Here is an 18,510-nt window from a genome sequence, read left to right as displayed (position 1 = left end):
CCTTCACGGAGCTCAACCCCTGAAACCATACGGCAAATAAACAGTGTTTATCCGAGAACAATCCACAAGATTACTGCCATTATTGGTGTGTCATACGGAACAATTCAGGCAATCCTCACATGTGATTTGAACATGCGCCATGTAGCTGTCAAGTTTGTCCCCAGACTTTGACCCAGGAGCAGAAGGAACATTGCGTCAAAGTCTGTTGAGAACTTCAGAGTAAAGTAAGCATATTGATTCTAACATTCAAAGATTGGACGCTTGTGTGTTTCAAACACCGACAGGCCAAACAGAATTTCGAATTTATACACTGGAGAACATAATTATTTAATCCCCTGTAGATTACAGAAGAAAATGAAGAGTCTATAATTTTTATCATAAGTTTATTTTAAAAGAGTTTATTTTAAAAGACAGAATATTAAACAGAAATCCACAAAAACTAATTATATACCTGTAAATGGTATAAATCATTTTTGTGAGTAAAATAAACCTTTGATTCCATACCAATCAACAATAATTGCCCCTAACAACAACTCGTTATGTGTATAAAAGATAAGTCCAGGGAGGAGCTTGTAATTGAACTTAAGGCGGTTGAGACCACAGTCACCAAACAAACCAATGGTAACACAATATGCTGCCATGGATTAAGATCCTTCCGTGCGGCAAGGTCCCAATCCTCAAGAAGGCACACGTATAGGTCAGTCTAAAGTTTACCAATGAACAGAGAAGGATTGGGAGAAAGTTCTGTGGTCAGATGAGACCAAAGTTAAGCACTTTGGCATCAACTCGATTCGGCTTGGAGGAAGATAAATGCTGACTATGACTCTAAGAACACCACCTGGGGTTTTTTCTCTGCTAAAGCTACAGGCCGAATTTACCGCATTGAGGAGCCAATGGATGGGGAAATGTATTGTAAGATTTTGGATGAGAACCACCTGCAGATGGGTCGTGGATGGTTCTTCCAGTATGACAATGACCCAAAACATACCACCTAGGCAACAAATGAGTGACTCAAGAAGAAGCACATTAAGGTCATGGAGTGGCCTAGCCAGTCTCCACACCTTTATCCTATAGAAAATTTATGGAGGGAGCTAAAGTGAACTTTGTGTTAGCTAACCTGGTAACCAGCTACAAGAAATGTTTAATTAAGTCGTTTTTATTAAGTCATGTTTTGCTTGGAGATCAAATACTTATTTTACTAATTGAAATGCAAATCAATTTATAACATTTGTATCATGTGCTTTTTCTGGATTTTTGGTTGATATTCTGTCTCTATCTTTTACAATAAACAAAAATGTTTTTGCTTTATGACATGAACCATCTGCGGTTCATCCACATTTTCTATATTTACTGATATAATAAAAAAAAATATAAAGATAATAAATTAAATGTCGACAACTAGATTAGGAACTTGATTTGTCCCTTTGCGCTTTCCGTACCCCGTTTTGTAATATTTTTTCCCCACCACAATTTTGCGCTGATGTCCCCGCCTTCCACGCTATGATTGGCTGATCATAGGTCTTCAATCGTTGACACAAAATCTAACCAATCACAGACACGTACCTACGCTTTCAAAAAGTTGTATCGACAAATCATAGTCAACAAGGCGGGTTAACCTGAATACGGGTAGGAGTAGTAGCCCAAGTTTGTTTGACGGGTCGGAAACATGGCGGCTGTCGTTTTGGTTAGCCGTCCTGCGAGTGTCCTTCCCAGGCTTTCCAGTAAGTATTTAATATAAATTGTGATAATATGTGTTATATCGAAACTGCAGAGTAAAAACGTTGTTACTTTAGAAGTCAGAAAGGTATGATAATGTTCAAGTCTGAAGTTGTTTATGATAATCTGTTGTCCTCTGTAGCTTAGCATGACCCCGCTCGAGCTCGAGGCCGGTATATAATAATAATAATAATAATAATGAATTCTATACTAAATGCACCATCCCCCATAAATTTTAATGACTAAACTATTAGTTAGAGGCCTATCTTACGGAAATTGATATTAATATTATTTGTGCTGCTGTTCATAGCTTTGGCTGTCAGTTATCTCAATTATGATGTTATGTACATCATATAGACTGTTTTTAATAATCGATATACTTGGTAATCAATAATATGTGTCATTTTGTATTGATGACATTTTAATGCACATGTATGTTATGGCTCATCTTACTGTTTCTCTTAATAGAGGTGGTATTAAAAAGTTTTGAGACTAGTTTTGTCATGCGCCACCAGATGGCAGCACAAGGCTGCACGCACAGTCACAGGAATAACCGACCTTCATAAGTCAGTGTGCCAAAAGTCATTGTGTACATCTGTGTGCAACTGGTGCTATTCTGATCAAATGCGTTGATATGTCTACTATTTTGAACGTGAAATTCTATGTGGAATTGGGCAAATCTGCCACTGAGATGTTTGACATGATTCGGCATGTTTACTGCAGTGCTGCAATGAGTCGTTCAAGGTGTTTTGAGTGAAAGAGAGGAAGAACATCACTGGAAGATGAAGAGAGATCAGGAAGACCTTTTACGAGCTCAAACACCGAAAAATGTTGAAACCCTTTGGCAACTTGTGTATGATAATAGTTGGAGAACAATCCACAATATTGTTGCCGTTGTCTGTGTTTCATACGGAACAATCCTCACGTGTGATTTGAACATGCGACGTGTTGATCTGGCTGTTGGCCCTGGAGCAGAAGGAACATCGAGTAAATAAGATAATTGCAATAAGCATAAGGACCACTGGCTGTAAAAGCATCGGCGAAGTTTTTTTTTATTTTTGCCAAACCTGACCGTGTGTGTGTGTTGCATTAACTGTAAGGAGCAGGAACATATGTGGAAATTAGCTGGACATTATATAAGACAAAATATATTTTAGAATTTAGATTTGTGTAAAAAAAATAATTTCTCCTGACAGTATTTTTTCTTAATTTAAAATATCACTATTGCTATTTAAAGTGTATATTTAAATGAAATGACATCACAACACATCAAAATAACCCAGGACAATACAGTATTTGCAGAGCTGTAATAACTCAAATAAAACAAAATGCAAATAATTTGTAAACAAATTTTGTTAATGCTTTGGCTAAATAACATTAAGAAATCTGTATTTGGTGGAACAACCCAAATTTGCAATTTGCTTTCATATGTTTTGGCTCTCCACCAATTTTTCATGTTGCTGCTGGGTAACTTGCTTGATGGTTTGTAATCATCCATCTTTCTCTTGATCTTCCATCTTGAACTTCATTTCAGAAGTTTTTCTGTAGTAAATTGCAGTGGTATTTTTTTTTCCCCAGAGATGTGTGTGTGTATATATATATGTATGTATATATAATATATATATATATATATATATATGTGTATACAGTATTGTGCAAAAGTCTTAGGCACCACATTACATGCTGTACCAATTTTGTTATATATTTTGTTATATATGTTTATCATGTCTGCATACAAAAATATGGCATAAGCAAAAGATGCTTTTGAAAACATTTTTGCCTAAAAGGAAACTTCTATAAAGAGCAATAAAGAGTAATTAAATAAACAGTCAATATTTGGAGTATTGCTTAAAATCAGGAGTTTTAGACACAGATTTGCGCAGTTTTATAAGAAAACATATGTTAGGTTTTCCTGAGCTTGCTGGAGAATAAGTTTTTCTGGTAACTTTGTCACACTCGCCCCTTTCTATTTTTATGCAAATCCCAGGAGAGTAGATTAGGTTTTTTGTTTCTATCTGAAAACTGGTCTGTCTTGTACTATATATTTTTTCTTTACAGCCATGCATATATTCTCCTGTAATGTTATTTATTTATAAATTTTTAAGTTATATATGGAAATACTGAATGATTTTGTACATTATTATGCAGACATAATAAACATTGGTACAGCATATAATATGGTGCCTAAGACTTTTGCACAGTACTGTATATGTATGCATGTATGTATGTATGTATGTATGTATGTGTGTGTATATGTATATATATATATATATATATATATATATATATATATATATATATATATATATATATATATATATGGGTCAATGACGTGACGCCCCCTTTTTCTGTCCGGGTTAATTTTATTTTGCAGAAAAAACTAAAAAATACATAAAAATTTCTCATCTACTTGTTATACCTTCTTTACCTACTAAACCACTCTAACTTCTCAACATTTTTAAGTTTTTCATCATTTTTCTGCTATCCGAAGTGCCAAAACACCATATGGGGCGACCGTCCGGCCTTGACTTTAGTTAGGACAACTGGTTTAAAAACACTTTAAATCAACTTAAATATATTTCTTTTTTCCTAGTTTGCATAATTTTAAACATGTTTTACATCCATTGACCAAACTATAAAGCATTTGCTCATATATTTCTATCATGATATACAAACGAATGTTGTCCGAATTATGTTGATTCTATCGTTTTCATCCGGGACGACCATCAACAAACCACAATTTTGGGACCTTTATTTTAAAAAACATCTCAAGGATGGAATACTGCATCAGCCAGACACAAGTGAAGACCCCCTGGAAACAACTGTATAGTAAATCAGTCTCTCTCATATAGTAAGAAAAAGCTGTTTTTTAACGGCTGTGATGTCGTAGTCACTTTTGGTCATCATGTGAGGCGACCACCCCAAAACTGTGAATTATAATTTTTTTCCACAAATCTATATTTTGATGATAAATTTGATAGTGCTTTGTCACTAGAAGAAGCTAGTTTGGTTTCTGAGGCTAACTGTTAGCCTGTTATACTTGAGTAAACTTAAAAACATCATATGGGGCGAGTGAGTATTATGTGGGGCGAAAACTGCTAAATGTTTTAAATGATAGATATATGTCCTATATTTGTAGTTTTCATATTCTATACATCAATTATATACATAGAGTTAATTGTTTAAGTATAATTATTTGTATATTTTATCTTTTTTTTTCTAAATTCAGCCATTTTCCATTCCTTTTATAGGGATAAACATTTATTTTAACTGGATAATGAAGGAGACTCTGATATTATAGAATAAACTTGTGAAATAATGGTTTTCATAAAATGAAAGGGCACTAAAGTTTATCTTTCTTCATCAGTTTATCTACTTACTGATATGAGTTCAACTAGTCTTAATGATACATAAAAATGTGAATTCTGAGATATATTACGGTCGCCCCAGATGACTTTTTTTTTTTAAAAAGTCTTATCCGTCAATGACCCATATATATATATAAAAAAAACAAAAATAAATTGAGAGTGATTAAAAAAAAATTGCAAGCCATAAAAATAATGTTAAAAGAAAAAAATGTCTAATGACCAAGAACTCAGCAGCAGAACTCTCTTTTTTTTTTCCTATTTATTTTTAAATTGTGTATTTGTTTTGTGATAATTTCAGGAAAAAAACACACCCATTGTGTACTGATGTACATTTATTTTATTTATTTATTTTTTGCAAGTGACAATTTCTTGCTTTATGGCTTTACTATTTTGCCACATGCTGTAGACAAATTCTGTTCGTTTCACTTTGTTGTTTTTGCTCCTTGTCTTTAAACATGTCATATTATTAAAGCTGGCTGTGTTACATGCTTTAGAGATGAGCATGTCATGTACTGTATCAGTGTGGCGTTGCAGACTTTGACGCACTTTGTCAGTTCATGTCTAACCCCAGTAACATTTTTTGCTTGCCCTCTTGTACAGGCGCCTGCTCTCCTGCGGTGCTGGCCGCCGGACCTGTTGCAATCCAGCACAGGCAGATCCACCATGCCCTGATCCCTAAAGGAAAAGGTGGTCGCTCGTCGTTCAGCGGCACAGCAGCCACCGTGTTTGGCGCCACCGGCTTCCTGGGCCGATATGTTGTCAATCGACTTGGTGAGTGCGTAATGCTAGAGTCCATTTGTGGCTCTGTAATTCTGATTTCCAGCACTAACAGATAATAAATTAACATGATTAATCACATAGAGTAAGTTTGAGTACCGATTAGAAAAATAAAAACTGGACAATAAATTGTTAGTCAGGTTGGTTTCTCTTAAAACTTTTACATTCCTCTTGAAATCAGTAAGAGGAAAAAAATAACCCTGGTTATTATAGAAATGATAACATGCTGTATTAAAAACGAGTGCATTAACATGAACGTTCACTGTTGTTCGTCACCTGTAAGAAGCTAACAGTGCTGTTACAGGATGAACTAGTAATTATGTTAGAAGCATTCATTTCATTGGATTTATAAAGTCTCGCTTTGTGTTCTCAGGACGGATCGGCTCTCAGGTCGTGATCCCTCATCGCTGTGACCAGTACGACCTCATGTACCTCAGACCCATGGGCGATCTCGGTCAGATCATCTTTATGGTACGTCCTTCTCAGTTTGTGATGATTTGCACGATTTCAGCACAGTGTTGCATGATGCCGCCCACATATAGATATTAATTAGCTCACGGCTCCTCTATTAGGAGGAAAGGACATGCTGCAATTTTTTATGTCACCTGAAGGTGGCCGCAAAGATTATTACAGTTAGAAAAAGTGGGGAAAGTCTTTTTTCTTTTTTTTCTTTCTGACTACATTTGCAAATTAATTAACAGAATGAAATTTAGTCATGGCTACAGACAAAAATGCTAACCGTGAGAGAGAACACTAAGTATGGAAAATCTTTGATGAATTCTAAAGAAGATTTGTGAACCAGGTATTAATTTTAGTTTGTCCACGTATTTTTTTTGCTGAAATAGAAAAAATCACATATGCTGTAATTCCAACATCGATTAAAGTAAATATGAGGGGTGTTCAAGTCAACCTTTCCAAAATAGTGACTTGAGAACAATAATGAAGGAGTAAAACCTATGGATATTACAGAAGACTTCAAAGCACAGTACGGCGATGAGATTCTTAACCGCAGTAAAACATGTGAAGGGGGAAAAGGTTTTATGTCTGTGCATGATGAACCCAGCCAAAGTGGCTCAGAGCCTATTTCATTCAGTCCAATAAACATTCAGCGAGTACTGTATTGAAACATTCTCACATTCAGCCTTGACTTTTCAAGTAATTTCTACATGTTTGGGCCATTAAAGGAGTTCCTGGGAAGCCAGCATTTCAGACGTGAAGATAGCAGTCCGATCATGGATCCGGTGTACTGAGAAATTTCTACCTCATCATAACTTTGTTTTGGTTATTCAGCACAAATCTCCCAGTTTGACTTGCAGCCTTATTGCTAGTGTGAGGACAAAATGTGAGCAAAATAATAAAAAATTAAGAACTGCAAACTTCAACATGATGTCTGTTGCGGCACAGTAAAAAAATAGCTAAGTTTTTTTTCACTTCATGCGTTTTTCTTTGCAATCGGGCATCACAACAGTGCACCAGCATTCTTTTACCTTTGTATCATTACTTCAAACTCTATTTATTTATTTATTTATTTATTTATTTTTAGGAATGGGATGCACGTGATAAGGAGTCAATCAAAAGAGCAATAGCTCACTCGAATGTTGTGATCAACTTGGTGGGAAGAGAGTGGGAGACCAGGTACGTTTTATTGTGTTTTATTTTAGGCTTGTGTATGTAGTGTTGGATGTAAGATTTTGGAAATGATGTAGAAATCTGCTGTACTTTTTTTGCATTCTGCAGGAACTACAAGTTCGAGGACGTCTTTGTGAACATCCCTCAGCAGATTGCAAAGGCATCACGGGAAGCCGGAGTCTCGAAGTTCATCCATGTCTCGCACCTCAACGCAGACATCCGCAGCCCGTCCAAATACCTGAGAAATAAGGTATGCATAAAATTTCACTTCTTCAGTGGGAGCTGCTATAAACACAAACCGAGAAACGGAAGTAAAGCAGAAAAATATCAACAAACGAGAGGATAATTCAAATCAGCTTTTGAGTTAGAGGTTTTTATGTTTTACGTGACACTGAGCCCAATCTGACACCTTAGTGCAATGGTTCTCAAACATTTTCTGTCATTCCCAACTTAAGGGGATGGGCGAATTTAGAAACCCCACTTGTCAACAAAATGATAACGAAATCGGCCAAGTTTACTATTTATTGAAATATCAATTTCTAAACCAATAAGATCAAATAACACAGAGTTCAAAACAGATAAAATACTGGTGCAACTGTTATAACAGGCTTACTTCGTCACTTATCTAGAGCTTTCTTTCAAAGAAGTCAAGTGACTTATTAACGTGACTGGGGTGTGTGGTCTCTAAGTGTCTTCCTACTTTGTTGGGTCTCATGCTGTCTGCTGGCAACCCTACCCCCCCCACCCCCACCCCCGCCACTGACCCGGTTTGTGACAGCAGTAAAGTTAGTTTGATATTCGCATCTCTGAATTCAATAGCTGCGTAAATAAACCCGCAAATAGGATACCCATATATATTTCCTCTCTACATTGTCTTTAAGCTACGTCCGCATTAAATTATACATGTTTAAATGCATAAACACCATTATTCTGTACGATACAACGAATGATTTAGGGATCATCGCAAAATAAATGAAATTACATATATAATACCGAATGTTACCTTATATATTGTTCCTCTGCAATTAACATGCCGATGTTAAACCGTTATTGTTGCACTATGGTTCCACTTTTTCCTCTGATTTTATTTTAATTTACTTGTATTAATGATCCATTTCTTTCCGTGTGATTGTTTAATTTCGAGTGTCCGATCTTAATTGTCAATAAAGAAAAGCATAAATTAGAATAGCTACTTTCCTATTATTTTCCACTAATTTCCTCCCGTTCATTGCACCCCACCTGTCATGTCTGTATTCCCCGCTAGTGGGGTGCGCCCCACACTTTGAGAACCACGGCCTTAGTAATTCAGCATCAGAATTCCCCTTTTCTTTTTATTTTCTTTTTATACACAACATACAGTTTAACATACTGTTTAGCTTACAGTTTAAAAATGCAAAGTATGTCAGCTAAGTTGTTTTGCCTAAAATGTTCATTTAATAAAGCTGTAAGCCATAATTGCTTCCGCTTTGTGTTGAGCAGGCTGCCGGGGAGACTGCGGTGAGGGACGAGTTCCCAGATGCCATCATCATGAAGCCGTCTGAGTTCTTCGGAAGAGAAGATCGCTTTTTGAACCACTTCGCCAGTATGTGTCCAGTAGGCCCATCTCGTGCTTTTCAAACATCATCAATGACCGCAAATTCGGATAAGATTATAATTTATTCTCCATTTGATTTATGGATTGATTAGACTTTTAATTTGTAAGTACTTTTGATTTTGACAATGATTCATTATTTAACAGATTTCTCCAACTTTTATTAGGTAATCTGTTATTTCAAAGACACCAACTAACGTAACGCGTACCCCCACAAACACACACCTTTTGCTTGTTGTTTTAATGAAATGAACAAAACCATTTTGCCCATCAAACATATTTTTCAAAAGAAAAAGTAATTCTTTTACTCCTATGAGAACTTGTTTTATTCTGTTTATGGTTTTCCAAAAAGTTTTAAACTAGTAAATACAAATTTACTTTTAAAGTTCTTGGAAAATTAATCTTGAACATCTAATGTAGCCTTTATACCCAATGACAAAAACTCATTCTTACTATGAACATAGCTGTTAAAAAAGAAGAAGAAAGTAATAAGATAAATTTTTTGCTTGTCCAGGTCATCGCAGTTTTGGCTCTTAAATGAGTCGACTCCCAACACTGAAACTATTATCTATTATGACTTGACACACAACATAAGTTAACATTTCATTTGTATCTTAAGAAATTGAAGCAATATTGTAACTATTTATAAGCAAAAAAATATATAAATTCCTTCATTATGTAGGGTTTGGGGTTATTTAATTATCTTGATGGCACTTATTTAGATTAAAATTGCTCAAACAGTTTAATATAATGCTTTTTTTTCTCTTTTCAGTGCTCCTAATTAATATAGAAACTGCTGGTTTAATAGCGGGATAGAAAATACAGACTGAAAAAACTGAACTTTCTTTTTTTTTTTTTTCTTCAACGTAGAATACATTTTAGACATTTTTAGACTAATGCGATTGTATAATGGCACAAAAAGACATTAGAAATTACAGGACATTACAGTATCAAGGCAAGTCTGTGGTAATTTGCCTTTGTTGGAGATTTGTCCTGGTTTAGCTCCTGTCCCTGTAATCCTTTAGCATAACTTTGTGTGTAAAGCAGCACTTTAACACCACACTTGCACGCATTACCTGCACGCTTGTGGATGACATTTTCTCATTACTCAGGCTTACCTCTGCTTAGAATTTAGCTCGAAATGATTACTCATAAGGATTAACAAGTACCTTAAACACTAACCAAGTTAAACAAGCTGTAATTTGTGTGGCGACACAATAAATCTCACATGATGTGTAAATACATGTCTTTGATATGAAATGCGTGGGGATGGGTAGGGGCGTGTCGATCCTTAAGGGTTTTTGGGGCTGATCCTCGATCACGGAAATCAGAATTGACCGATACCGATTAATGATCACAGGTGTGTGTGGGGGTTGTTGGAATATTTCATTAAGAAAAATTTATAGTGTAGTATTGTTTATTCCATTACTGTTTATAGCTGTAAGAAATAACTATTCTAAACAGCAGTGTGCAAATTTAAATTAAGATCTAAAAAAGTATTATAAATGTAATATTTCTTTCATTTATGGGAAGGGAACATATTCTATTATCTTATTATTTTATGTATCACAACTGAAACCAGTTGAATAGCCTATGCTCGATTAAAGATCAAGCGGTTTCCATCCCTCAAGTTTTATCGAGGGAGATTTCACAAATGCCGAAATGCTTATCTAAGATGTGACTGTTCTGCTGTACGCACTTCTTATAATGTGCAGCACATGGAACAAGGCTGCGTCAATGAGTAACAAATTAAAACTCTGCACCGAAGGTTTTTAAATAAACACACACATCGGTCACTTTGTACATGGCTACTCATTAGCAGCGAGAACGGCAGGCGTTTCTTTATGAATATCAGAATTGCAGCATTTTTTTAAGAGAAAATTCGTCTATTCGTCTTATCTTAATTGTGTGCAGTCTTGCTGAATAGTTGCTCACTGTTAGCCATCATACACGGAGCGGTAAGGTGTAAAACCCCAGCTGGGAGCTGCTCTTTATTTCTGTCTTCATTATTAATTTTGTGATAATAGTTTTAGGGCTTTTTACTTACTTTTACTTTACTTATTCTGCAGTGTAAAACTTTTTTAGTGCTTCTGCTACAGGTGGTTAAGTGAGGGTCAGCTTACAAGGTTCAGCTGCTGCCTTTGTGGCTTTTCATACTCAAATTATTCACGATGCTTTGTTTTTTACGCTGCGAAGTTTTGTTGTGTTAAAGCTTTTGGCAGGTGTCCCCCACATGGTTTGGCTTTTGCATATTGCAAATTTGGCACCTTTTAGAGACTTAATATACCACGACTGGCCGAGGGTATGTTGTCGATGTGGCTGTCAATTTTGCATCGTCACAAAAGTTATGCTTTATGTGATCGGCCAGTTAAGAGACAAATGGTCTGTTAAAATTGATTATTGATTGTTTTTAGTTTTAAATGTTTTTTTTTTTTTTTCTTAAGAGAAATTTTTACAAGTGGTTGAAAGCACTTTTAATAAATTGTTGGTCCGATTCATGGAAACAGTTTTTAAAATTGAGAAACATATTATATAAAATTCTTTTTTAATGATGAAATATAACGATGTAATCATTTAATTTGTGTACTAAAGTACTATTAATCAATCAATCCCAATTAAGACCATTAATAACCCTAGACGCTTGCATGAGTTCTGCTTCTTAATGGCTAACAGATGGAGAGCGAGTCTTGGAGTCTGGAGACCGCAAAGTTTTGATGATTGATGCTGAACTGTTTCGGATTTGCATAAGAACTCGAAAACACATCATTATTAAAACCAGGCTTTCCATGTGATATCAGACTTTTTATATATATATATATGTATAATTTTTATTTATTTATTTTTTTCATTAGCTGACATGTCATTCACAGCATCACATGACCTTTGCCATTTCTGCGTATTTGATTTTACCTGTAACTCCAGTGCTTATGCGCTGAAAATGAATTCTTGTGTTGTAGTATTTATGTAGTAGTTTGTAGTGCTGTAGATTTGCACGAGGCACAACATGCACTTGCACTTTGGGCGTCGCTACCTAAGTTAATTGCATGGTAATCTTATATTTTTATAAAAAAGGATATTTCAGAAAAGTATTATGAAGTTATTTATTGTGATATCAATATTGTGTCTTATTGCACAGGCCTGGTGTTACAATGTATTGATGTTTTGTATTTATGTGTGTGTAGACATGCGCTGGTTCGGCAAGGCCGTACCTCTCATAGCGATGGGCAAGAAAACAGTTAAGCAGCCTTGTCACGTGAGTACTTTACACCCTTTGTTGACCCAAATGTTTCAGTCCACATTTTTATTTTTTCCTGGAGGTACTTCAGGCTTGTGGTATATTTTCAGTCACAAGCTCTCCGTTCTGTCCGTAGGTGGTGGACGTGGCCAAGGCCATTGTTAGTGCCATTAAAGATCCTGACGCCGACGGCAAAACATATGCATTAGTCGGGTAAGAGGCGAGCGTGATTATTTAAGAGCACTGCTTTCAGTTTTGAAGCCCTCCAGATTACTGAGCAAACACAGCCATCCATAACGCTGACATATGCACCAGAGCCTGACTCTCACATCAAATGCCTTTGACCTTTGCAGCACTTATTGAAAGCTCTAAGGGGTGTGTTGCCTCTTTGTAAAGCGATATTGTGTGCTTCTCAAATAATACATGTACTTTACAGTTTGTTTTTTGGGTGAAAAATTTTCTAGTTCTCGTGCTCTGTCTGATTTTATTCTCTTGTGCTCGCTCTCTCTTTTCTAGCTTGGCCAGCTTCCTCTCTTTTCTCACTTCAATTGAAAAACTTTTTTTCTCCAAGTGCGCCGACTGTTAAAAGGCGCTATTACTAAAGACTCCTTCTATAAATTAAATAACAAAAAAAGTTAAATCAAACTTTTACCGCTGTTAAACAGAAATATTTCTGTTAAACAGAATTAATGCACACCTTCTGACCAATCAGCAGCAGCACAGTGGTATAAAACCCTGATAAAATTATGCGCTTACTTTATCTGTTATCGTGGTTAAACATTAATATTTTTGCTTTTGCCAAGGCCGTAAATGTGGAAAGCGAAATATATTTATATGTTTTGGTTGGTTAAGAGACGTCCTCCCTGTTGTTTTGTCTGTCAGAATGAGTTGGAACATAAACAATCTGATCGACCGTGACTTCGACGGTTTTTGTTCATATGAAATTTGACTCTGCCTATTTCATCAGTGTGTACAGGGAAAGTAAGATTGAAAAATTAACATGAAGGTAAAGCTGAATTTTTGAAGGTCGCCTCAATTTAAACTAAATAATTAAATATATAAGCAGTTGGCTCAAATCAGCTGAAAGGAAGACATGTCTTGTCTTCTCTTGTTGACTTATCATGTTGACAGGATTTATGTACTTAAACAATGTCCAGTACAAACTGTATGTAATTTAACAACACTTTCTCTATCAGGCCTAACCGATACCTGCTGCATGACCTGGTGGAGTACGTGTACGCTGTGGCCCACAGGCCATTTGTGGCATACCCCATGCCACGGCCTCTCTATCAGTAAGCCTTTTGCTTTGTTTGAATGTTTTGTTTTTGAACAGTGATCGTGAAAATGAGCGTGAATCAGTAATAAACCTTTTTATTTTATTTTTTTTTAAGTCTGGTTGCCAGGTTCTTTGAAATAAATCCCTTTGAGCCATGGACGACACGTGACAAAGTGGACCGGGTATGTATATCAAAGCCTGAGATATGATAAGGATCGCAAAGTACTTTTGTAATAGTTAAGAGGGGAAAGAGTGAAAGAAGATAAGTCTTAACAGTTCAGGAAACTAAAGGCATGTTGAATCAATGAAGTGTAAACAAGGACGCTTAAAGAAATCAAACTAACATGAGTTAAATTTTACTGACTGTGACGTATCTGTTTTAGCGTAATAAAAAATTAATTCCAAAAAATAATTTAAGACATTCCAACACCAGCAGCATAACTATAGTGACAAGTCATCAGTACAGAAGATATTTAAGTAATTGCACAAATAAGGAATAAACCCTGTGGCGTGTGCTGGTGCGATGCATTATGATATAAAGCAGAGTTACTCTCTCCACATGGAAGTTGATTATTTTCCAATAACAGCATGCTCTGTAGTGTTTTTATTCATCATCAATAAAAACTTTACCAATAGAATACAAATTCTTCATTTATGCCACAGATATTTACCACTCACTACATTTTAATATGCATTAATAAGCATTTTTTGTTTCCCTTTCCCAATAATGTCAGTCAAGTCACATGACATATTATTAAACATTGCTTTAAATTACCCTGTAATGCATTTAGAAATTATTCAACACCTGAAGGAACTTTTAGTTTTTTCTAAAAAAAAAATCTTTTTGGTAGATAAAATGAATCGAATTGATGGGTGAGTTTTTTTAATACACACTTGTTAAAATATTTAGGTAAACTTACAAATATTAAAGGATCCAAATTTGTCATATTTCTAAAACATGCACTACCGCTCAAAAGTTTGGGATCATTTGCAAATTTATTTGTTTTTCCTTAGTGATTTATTTTCTACTTGCTACAACAATTCTAGGGATTTTAAAACTTTAAGTTTTTGCAAGAACATTACTGTCAAGTGCATTTGCAAAACCCATCAAACGCCATGCTGAAGCTGTCTCTCATGAAGACCTTCTCAATAAAGCAAGACCAAAATGTTACCTCTGCTGCAGAGGAGAAGTTCATTAAGAGCCTCCGAAATCACCAATTAACAAACAGCACCTCAGATTAGAGCCGTTATGAAGCTTTACAGAGCAGAAGTAGCGGATACATCTTAATATTAACTGTTCAAAGGAGATTATTCTGTATTCTAGAAGCCTTCAGCATTTTGGTTTTATAGTGTAGAAAGAAATTAAAATCAGGGACGACCATGGAGTTAGAAAGTGATCCCAAACTTTTGAGCGGTAGTGTATACCACAGCTTTTGCAGAAAATACAAACCACTTGCATGTTCCATTAATAGTCATGTATTGTGAAAGTATTTCTTCTTGAATTTATGAGCAGTTGGTGCAATACCTCGACCTACTTAAAGGTTGTCAAAGAAAAGGAAAAAAAAACGTTCATGGTTTTGTCCAAGTCATGACATTTAACCAAACTACAAAAGACGTTCTAAAATACATTTAATTATTTGGAATGATTCAAAATCCTTGATCTTGAGACAAATTGAGCAATAAATGTTACTCCTGTTGAAAGAAATTGAATCAACAATCTACTTATGATTCACAGCTCTAGGGATTATACATAAACAGATGTAATCTTTGTGGTATACTCATTAACTACAAACCCGATTCCAAAAATGTTGGGACACTGTACAAATTGTGAATGGAAACAGAATGCAATGATGTGGAAGTTCCAAATTTCAATATTTTATTCAGAATAGAATATAGATAACATATCAAATATTGAAAGTGAGACATTTTGAAATGCCATGCCAAATATGGCTCATTTTGGATTTCATGAGGGCACATACCAAAAACGTTGGGACAGGTAGTAAGAAGAGGCTGGAAAGGTTAAATGTACATATAAAAATCAGCCGGAGGACCAATTTGCAACTTATTAGGTCAATTGGCAACATGATTGAGTATAAAAAGAGCCTCTCAGAGTGGCAGTGTCTCTCAGAAGTCAAGATGGGCAAAGGATCATCAATTCCCCCCCAATGCTGCAGCAAAAAATATTGGGCCAATATCAGAAAGGAGTTTCTCAGAGAAAAATTGTAAAGAATTTAAAGTTATCATCATCTACAGTGCATAATATTCAATATCCAAAGAATTAGACAATCTGGAACAATCTTTGTGCGTAAGGGTTAAGGCCGGAAGACCATACTGGATGCCCGTGATCTTCGTGCCCTTAGACGGCACTGCATCACATACAGAAATGCTACTGTAATGGAAATCACAACGTGGGCTCAGGAATACTTCTAGAAAACATTGTCGGTGAACACATTCCACCGCGCCATTCGCCGTTGTCGGCTAAAACTCTGTATGTCAAAAAGAAGCCATATCTAAACATGATCCAGAAGCGCAGGCACTTTCTCTGGGCTCATTTAAAAAGGACTCTGGCAAAGTGGAAAACTGTTCTGAGGTCAGGAGAATCAAATTTTGAAGTTTTTTTTTTTTGGAAAACTGGGACACCATATCATCCGGACTAAAGAGGACAAGAACAACCCAAGTTGTTATCAGCGCTCAGTTCAGAAGCCTGCATCTCTGATGGTATGGGGTTGCATGAGTGCGTGTGGCATGGGCAGCGTACACATCTTGAAAGGCACAATCAATGCTAAAAGAAATATCCAAGTTCTAGAACAACATATGCTCCCATCCAGACATCTCTTTCTGTGAAGACCTGCATTTTCCAACGTGACAATGCCAGACCACATACTGCATCAATTACAACATCATGGCTGCGTAGGTGGAGGATCCGGGTACTGAAATGGCCAGCTTGCAGTCCAGATCTTTCACCCATAGAAAACATTTGGCGCGTCATAAAGAGGAAGATGTGACAAAGGATACCTAAGACAGTTGAACAACTAGAAGCCTGTATTAAACAAGAATGGGACAACATTCCTATTTCTACTTGTCTCCTCAGTCCCCAGACGACGTGTGGAGACTTATAGAAAGAAGAGGGAATTTCACACAGTGGTAAACATGGCCTTGTCCCAACTTTTTTGAGATGTGCTGATGCCATGAAATTTAAAATCAACTTATTTTTCCCTTAAAATGATACATTTTCTCTGTTTAAACATTTGATATGTCATCTATGTTGTATTCTAAATAAAATATTGAAATTTGAAACTTCCACATCATTGCATTCTGTTATTATTCACAATTTGTACAGTCTCCCAACTTTTTTGGAATTGGGTTTGTATAATACTGTACTAAAAGCAAAAATATTCTTGAACTCAACCAATGTCTCAAGACAGCTTGTTGATGGATATTTGTGTAACGTCCCAACTGCATGTAAATAACTTGGTCTTGCTGGGTTGAGAGATTTCCATATGATTTCCCTACTTCAGGACTTGCCTTTAGTCATCTTCCATAATCAGTGTTATGCACTCTCTTATGGAGAACATGTGGACCATGCGAAGAAAGCAAACTTGTGAAACCACAACACTGTGTTCTCCTCATGACCGTGTGGGTTTCTTGAAGTGAAGTAGGGGATTATATAGAGAAATAAAGGGAGTTTTTAATCTGTTATTCTACACAATCAGAAGTCCTGGTTTGACCTGAAGGCCCTTGTGTATACTTAAAGGCCCTATTTAATTCAATTGTATAATATCAGTTCTTGTGTAAATAATCATGTAAATCATTTACAAATATTTGTGCATATTTGACTTAATGAATGAGCCGAGTAAATGTCATTTTGTGCATGATGTCCTGCAGTGTACTGGTATCCCATCCTTAGTCTATTTTGGCCTCACAGATAGCGTTCTGGATCAAAGGCAGTTCCGAGTAGGAAAAAGTAATTACTGGAGATAAATAAATAAATGTCAGTGGTGCTTCTCCAAATTAAATGGACTGATTTTATTATAATAATTAGGCATTGTTCTCCTTTCCAGTTCCATTTAACGGACATGAAGTACCCGGACCTGCCAGGCTTTGAGGATCTTGGCATCACACCTTCCTCTGTGGAGCAGAAAGCCATCGAGGTCTTGCGCCGTCATCGTCGTTTCCGGTTCCTGGAGGCCGAGCTGATCGACACCAAGCCTGTCAAAACGGTCACCTACTGAGCAGGCAGTCAGAGCGCAGACTTCTGCTTGTTTTCACACGTTGTGCTGTCTGGTTTTACTGCGTCTGTGTACATAAAGAAATAATTAAATAAAGATGACCCATATCTTGTGCTGGCTGTCTTTGTGTGTTTGTGTGTGTGTGTCTGTGCTGTTTAGTGTTTTAGGAACTGAATGTGAAGAGAAATTAAATTCATAAAAGAAAAAATCCTCCTTGAATGACTGTGTTTATAATAAGTATGTGATATTGTGGAAAGTAATTTTTGACGGTTATGTTCTTAGTTAAAACCTTCTTTTCCTAACACAATAGTTTTCAACATTCCAATACCTCCCCTCACATCTACTTATTAGAGTGTCATGGTTTAGTGGTGCTTCAGTCCTTAGGTCTGTAAAGCTCTTAGATTCTTTTCTGTACACTCTGCAGCTTGCTATCTGTAGTGGTGGGCAAAAATTTCATTCAATGTTATAATTATGCTTGATTGCTTCTTGAAGATCAGGGACAGAAATTTGCCACAGAAGTCAAATGATACCCGAAAATAATAATTGATAATTATTATAAAGGCATTGGACTACGGTTCGGAAGATCCCAGGTTCAAGCCCCACAACCACCAAGTTGCCACTGTTGGGCCCTTGAGCAAGGCCCTTAACCCTCAACTGCTCCGATATATAATGAGATAAAAAAATAATAA

General features: G+C 36.1%; 1 protein-coding gene across 1 annotated transcript; it reads left to right on the top strand.

Moving 5' to 3' along the window:
- Positions 1 to 1,598: 1,598 nt before the first annotated feature.
- Positions 1,599 to 17,935, top strand: ndufa9a (NADH:ubiquinone oxidoreductase subunit A9a). The gene is made up of 11 exons (XM_053505890.1): positions 1,599 to 1,721; positions 5,685 to 5,855; positions 6,235 to 6,332; positions 7,405 to 7,496; positions 7,599 to 7,740; positions 8,970 to 9,072; positions 12,264 to 12,334; positions 12,453 to 12,529; positions 13,513 to 13,608; positions 13,708 to 13,774; positions 17,654 to 17,935. The coding sequence occupies exons 1-11, from the start codon at positions 1,667 to 1,669 to the stop codon at positions 17,822 to 17,824; spliced, it is 1,143 nt and encodes a 380-aa protein (XP_053361865.1). The 5' UTR covers positions 1,599 to 1,666; the 3' UTR covers positions 17,825 to 17,935.
- The last annotated feature ends 575 nt before the right edge of the window (positions 17,936 to 18,510 follow it).

Source organism: Clarias gariepinus, chromosome 10 (genome assembly GCF_024256425.1).
Source record: "Clarias gariepinus isolate MV-2021 ecotype Netherlands chromosome 10, CGAR_prim_01v2, whole genome shotgun sequence".
NCBI classification, from domain to species: Eukaryota; Metazoa; Chordata; class Actinopteri; order Siluriformes; family Clariidae; genus Clarias; species Clarias gariepinus.
This window is presented reverse-complemented; position numbering and strand designations above follow the sequence as displayed.

Excerpts from the sequence above, each read along its gene's own strand:
- ndufa9a (XM_053505890.1), top strand. The coding sequence starts at position 1,667 with ATGGCGGCTGTCGTTTTGGTTAGCCGTCCTGCGAGTGTCCTTCCCAGG. Across the intron at positions 1,722-5,684 it reads TGTCCTTCCCAGGCTTTCCA|GCGCCTGCTCTCCTGCGGTG; the intron begins GTAAGTATTTAA and ends CCTCTTGTACAG. Across the intron at positions 12,530-13,512 it reads AAAACATATGCATTAGTCGG|GCCTAACCGATACCTGCTGC; the intron begins GTAAGAGGCGAG and ends TTTCTCTATCAG.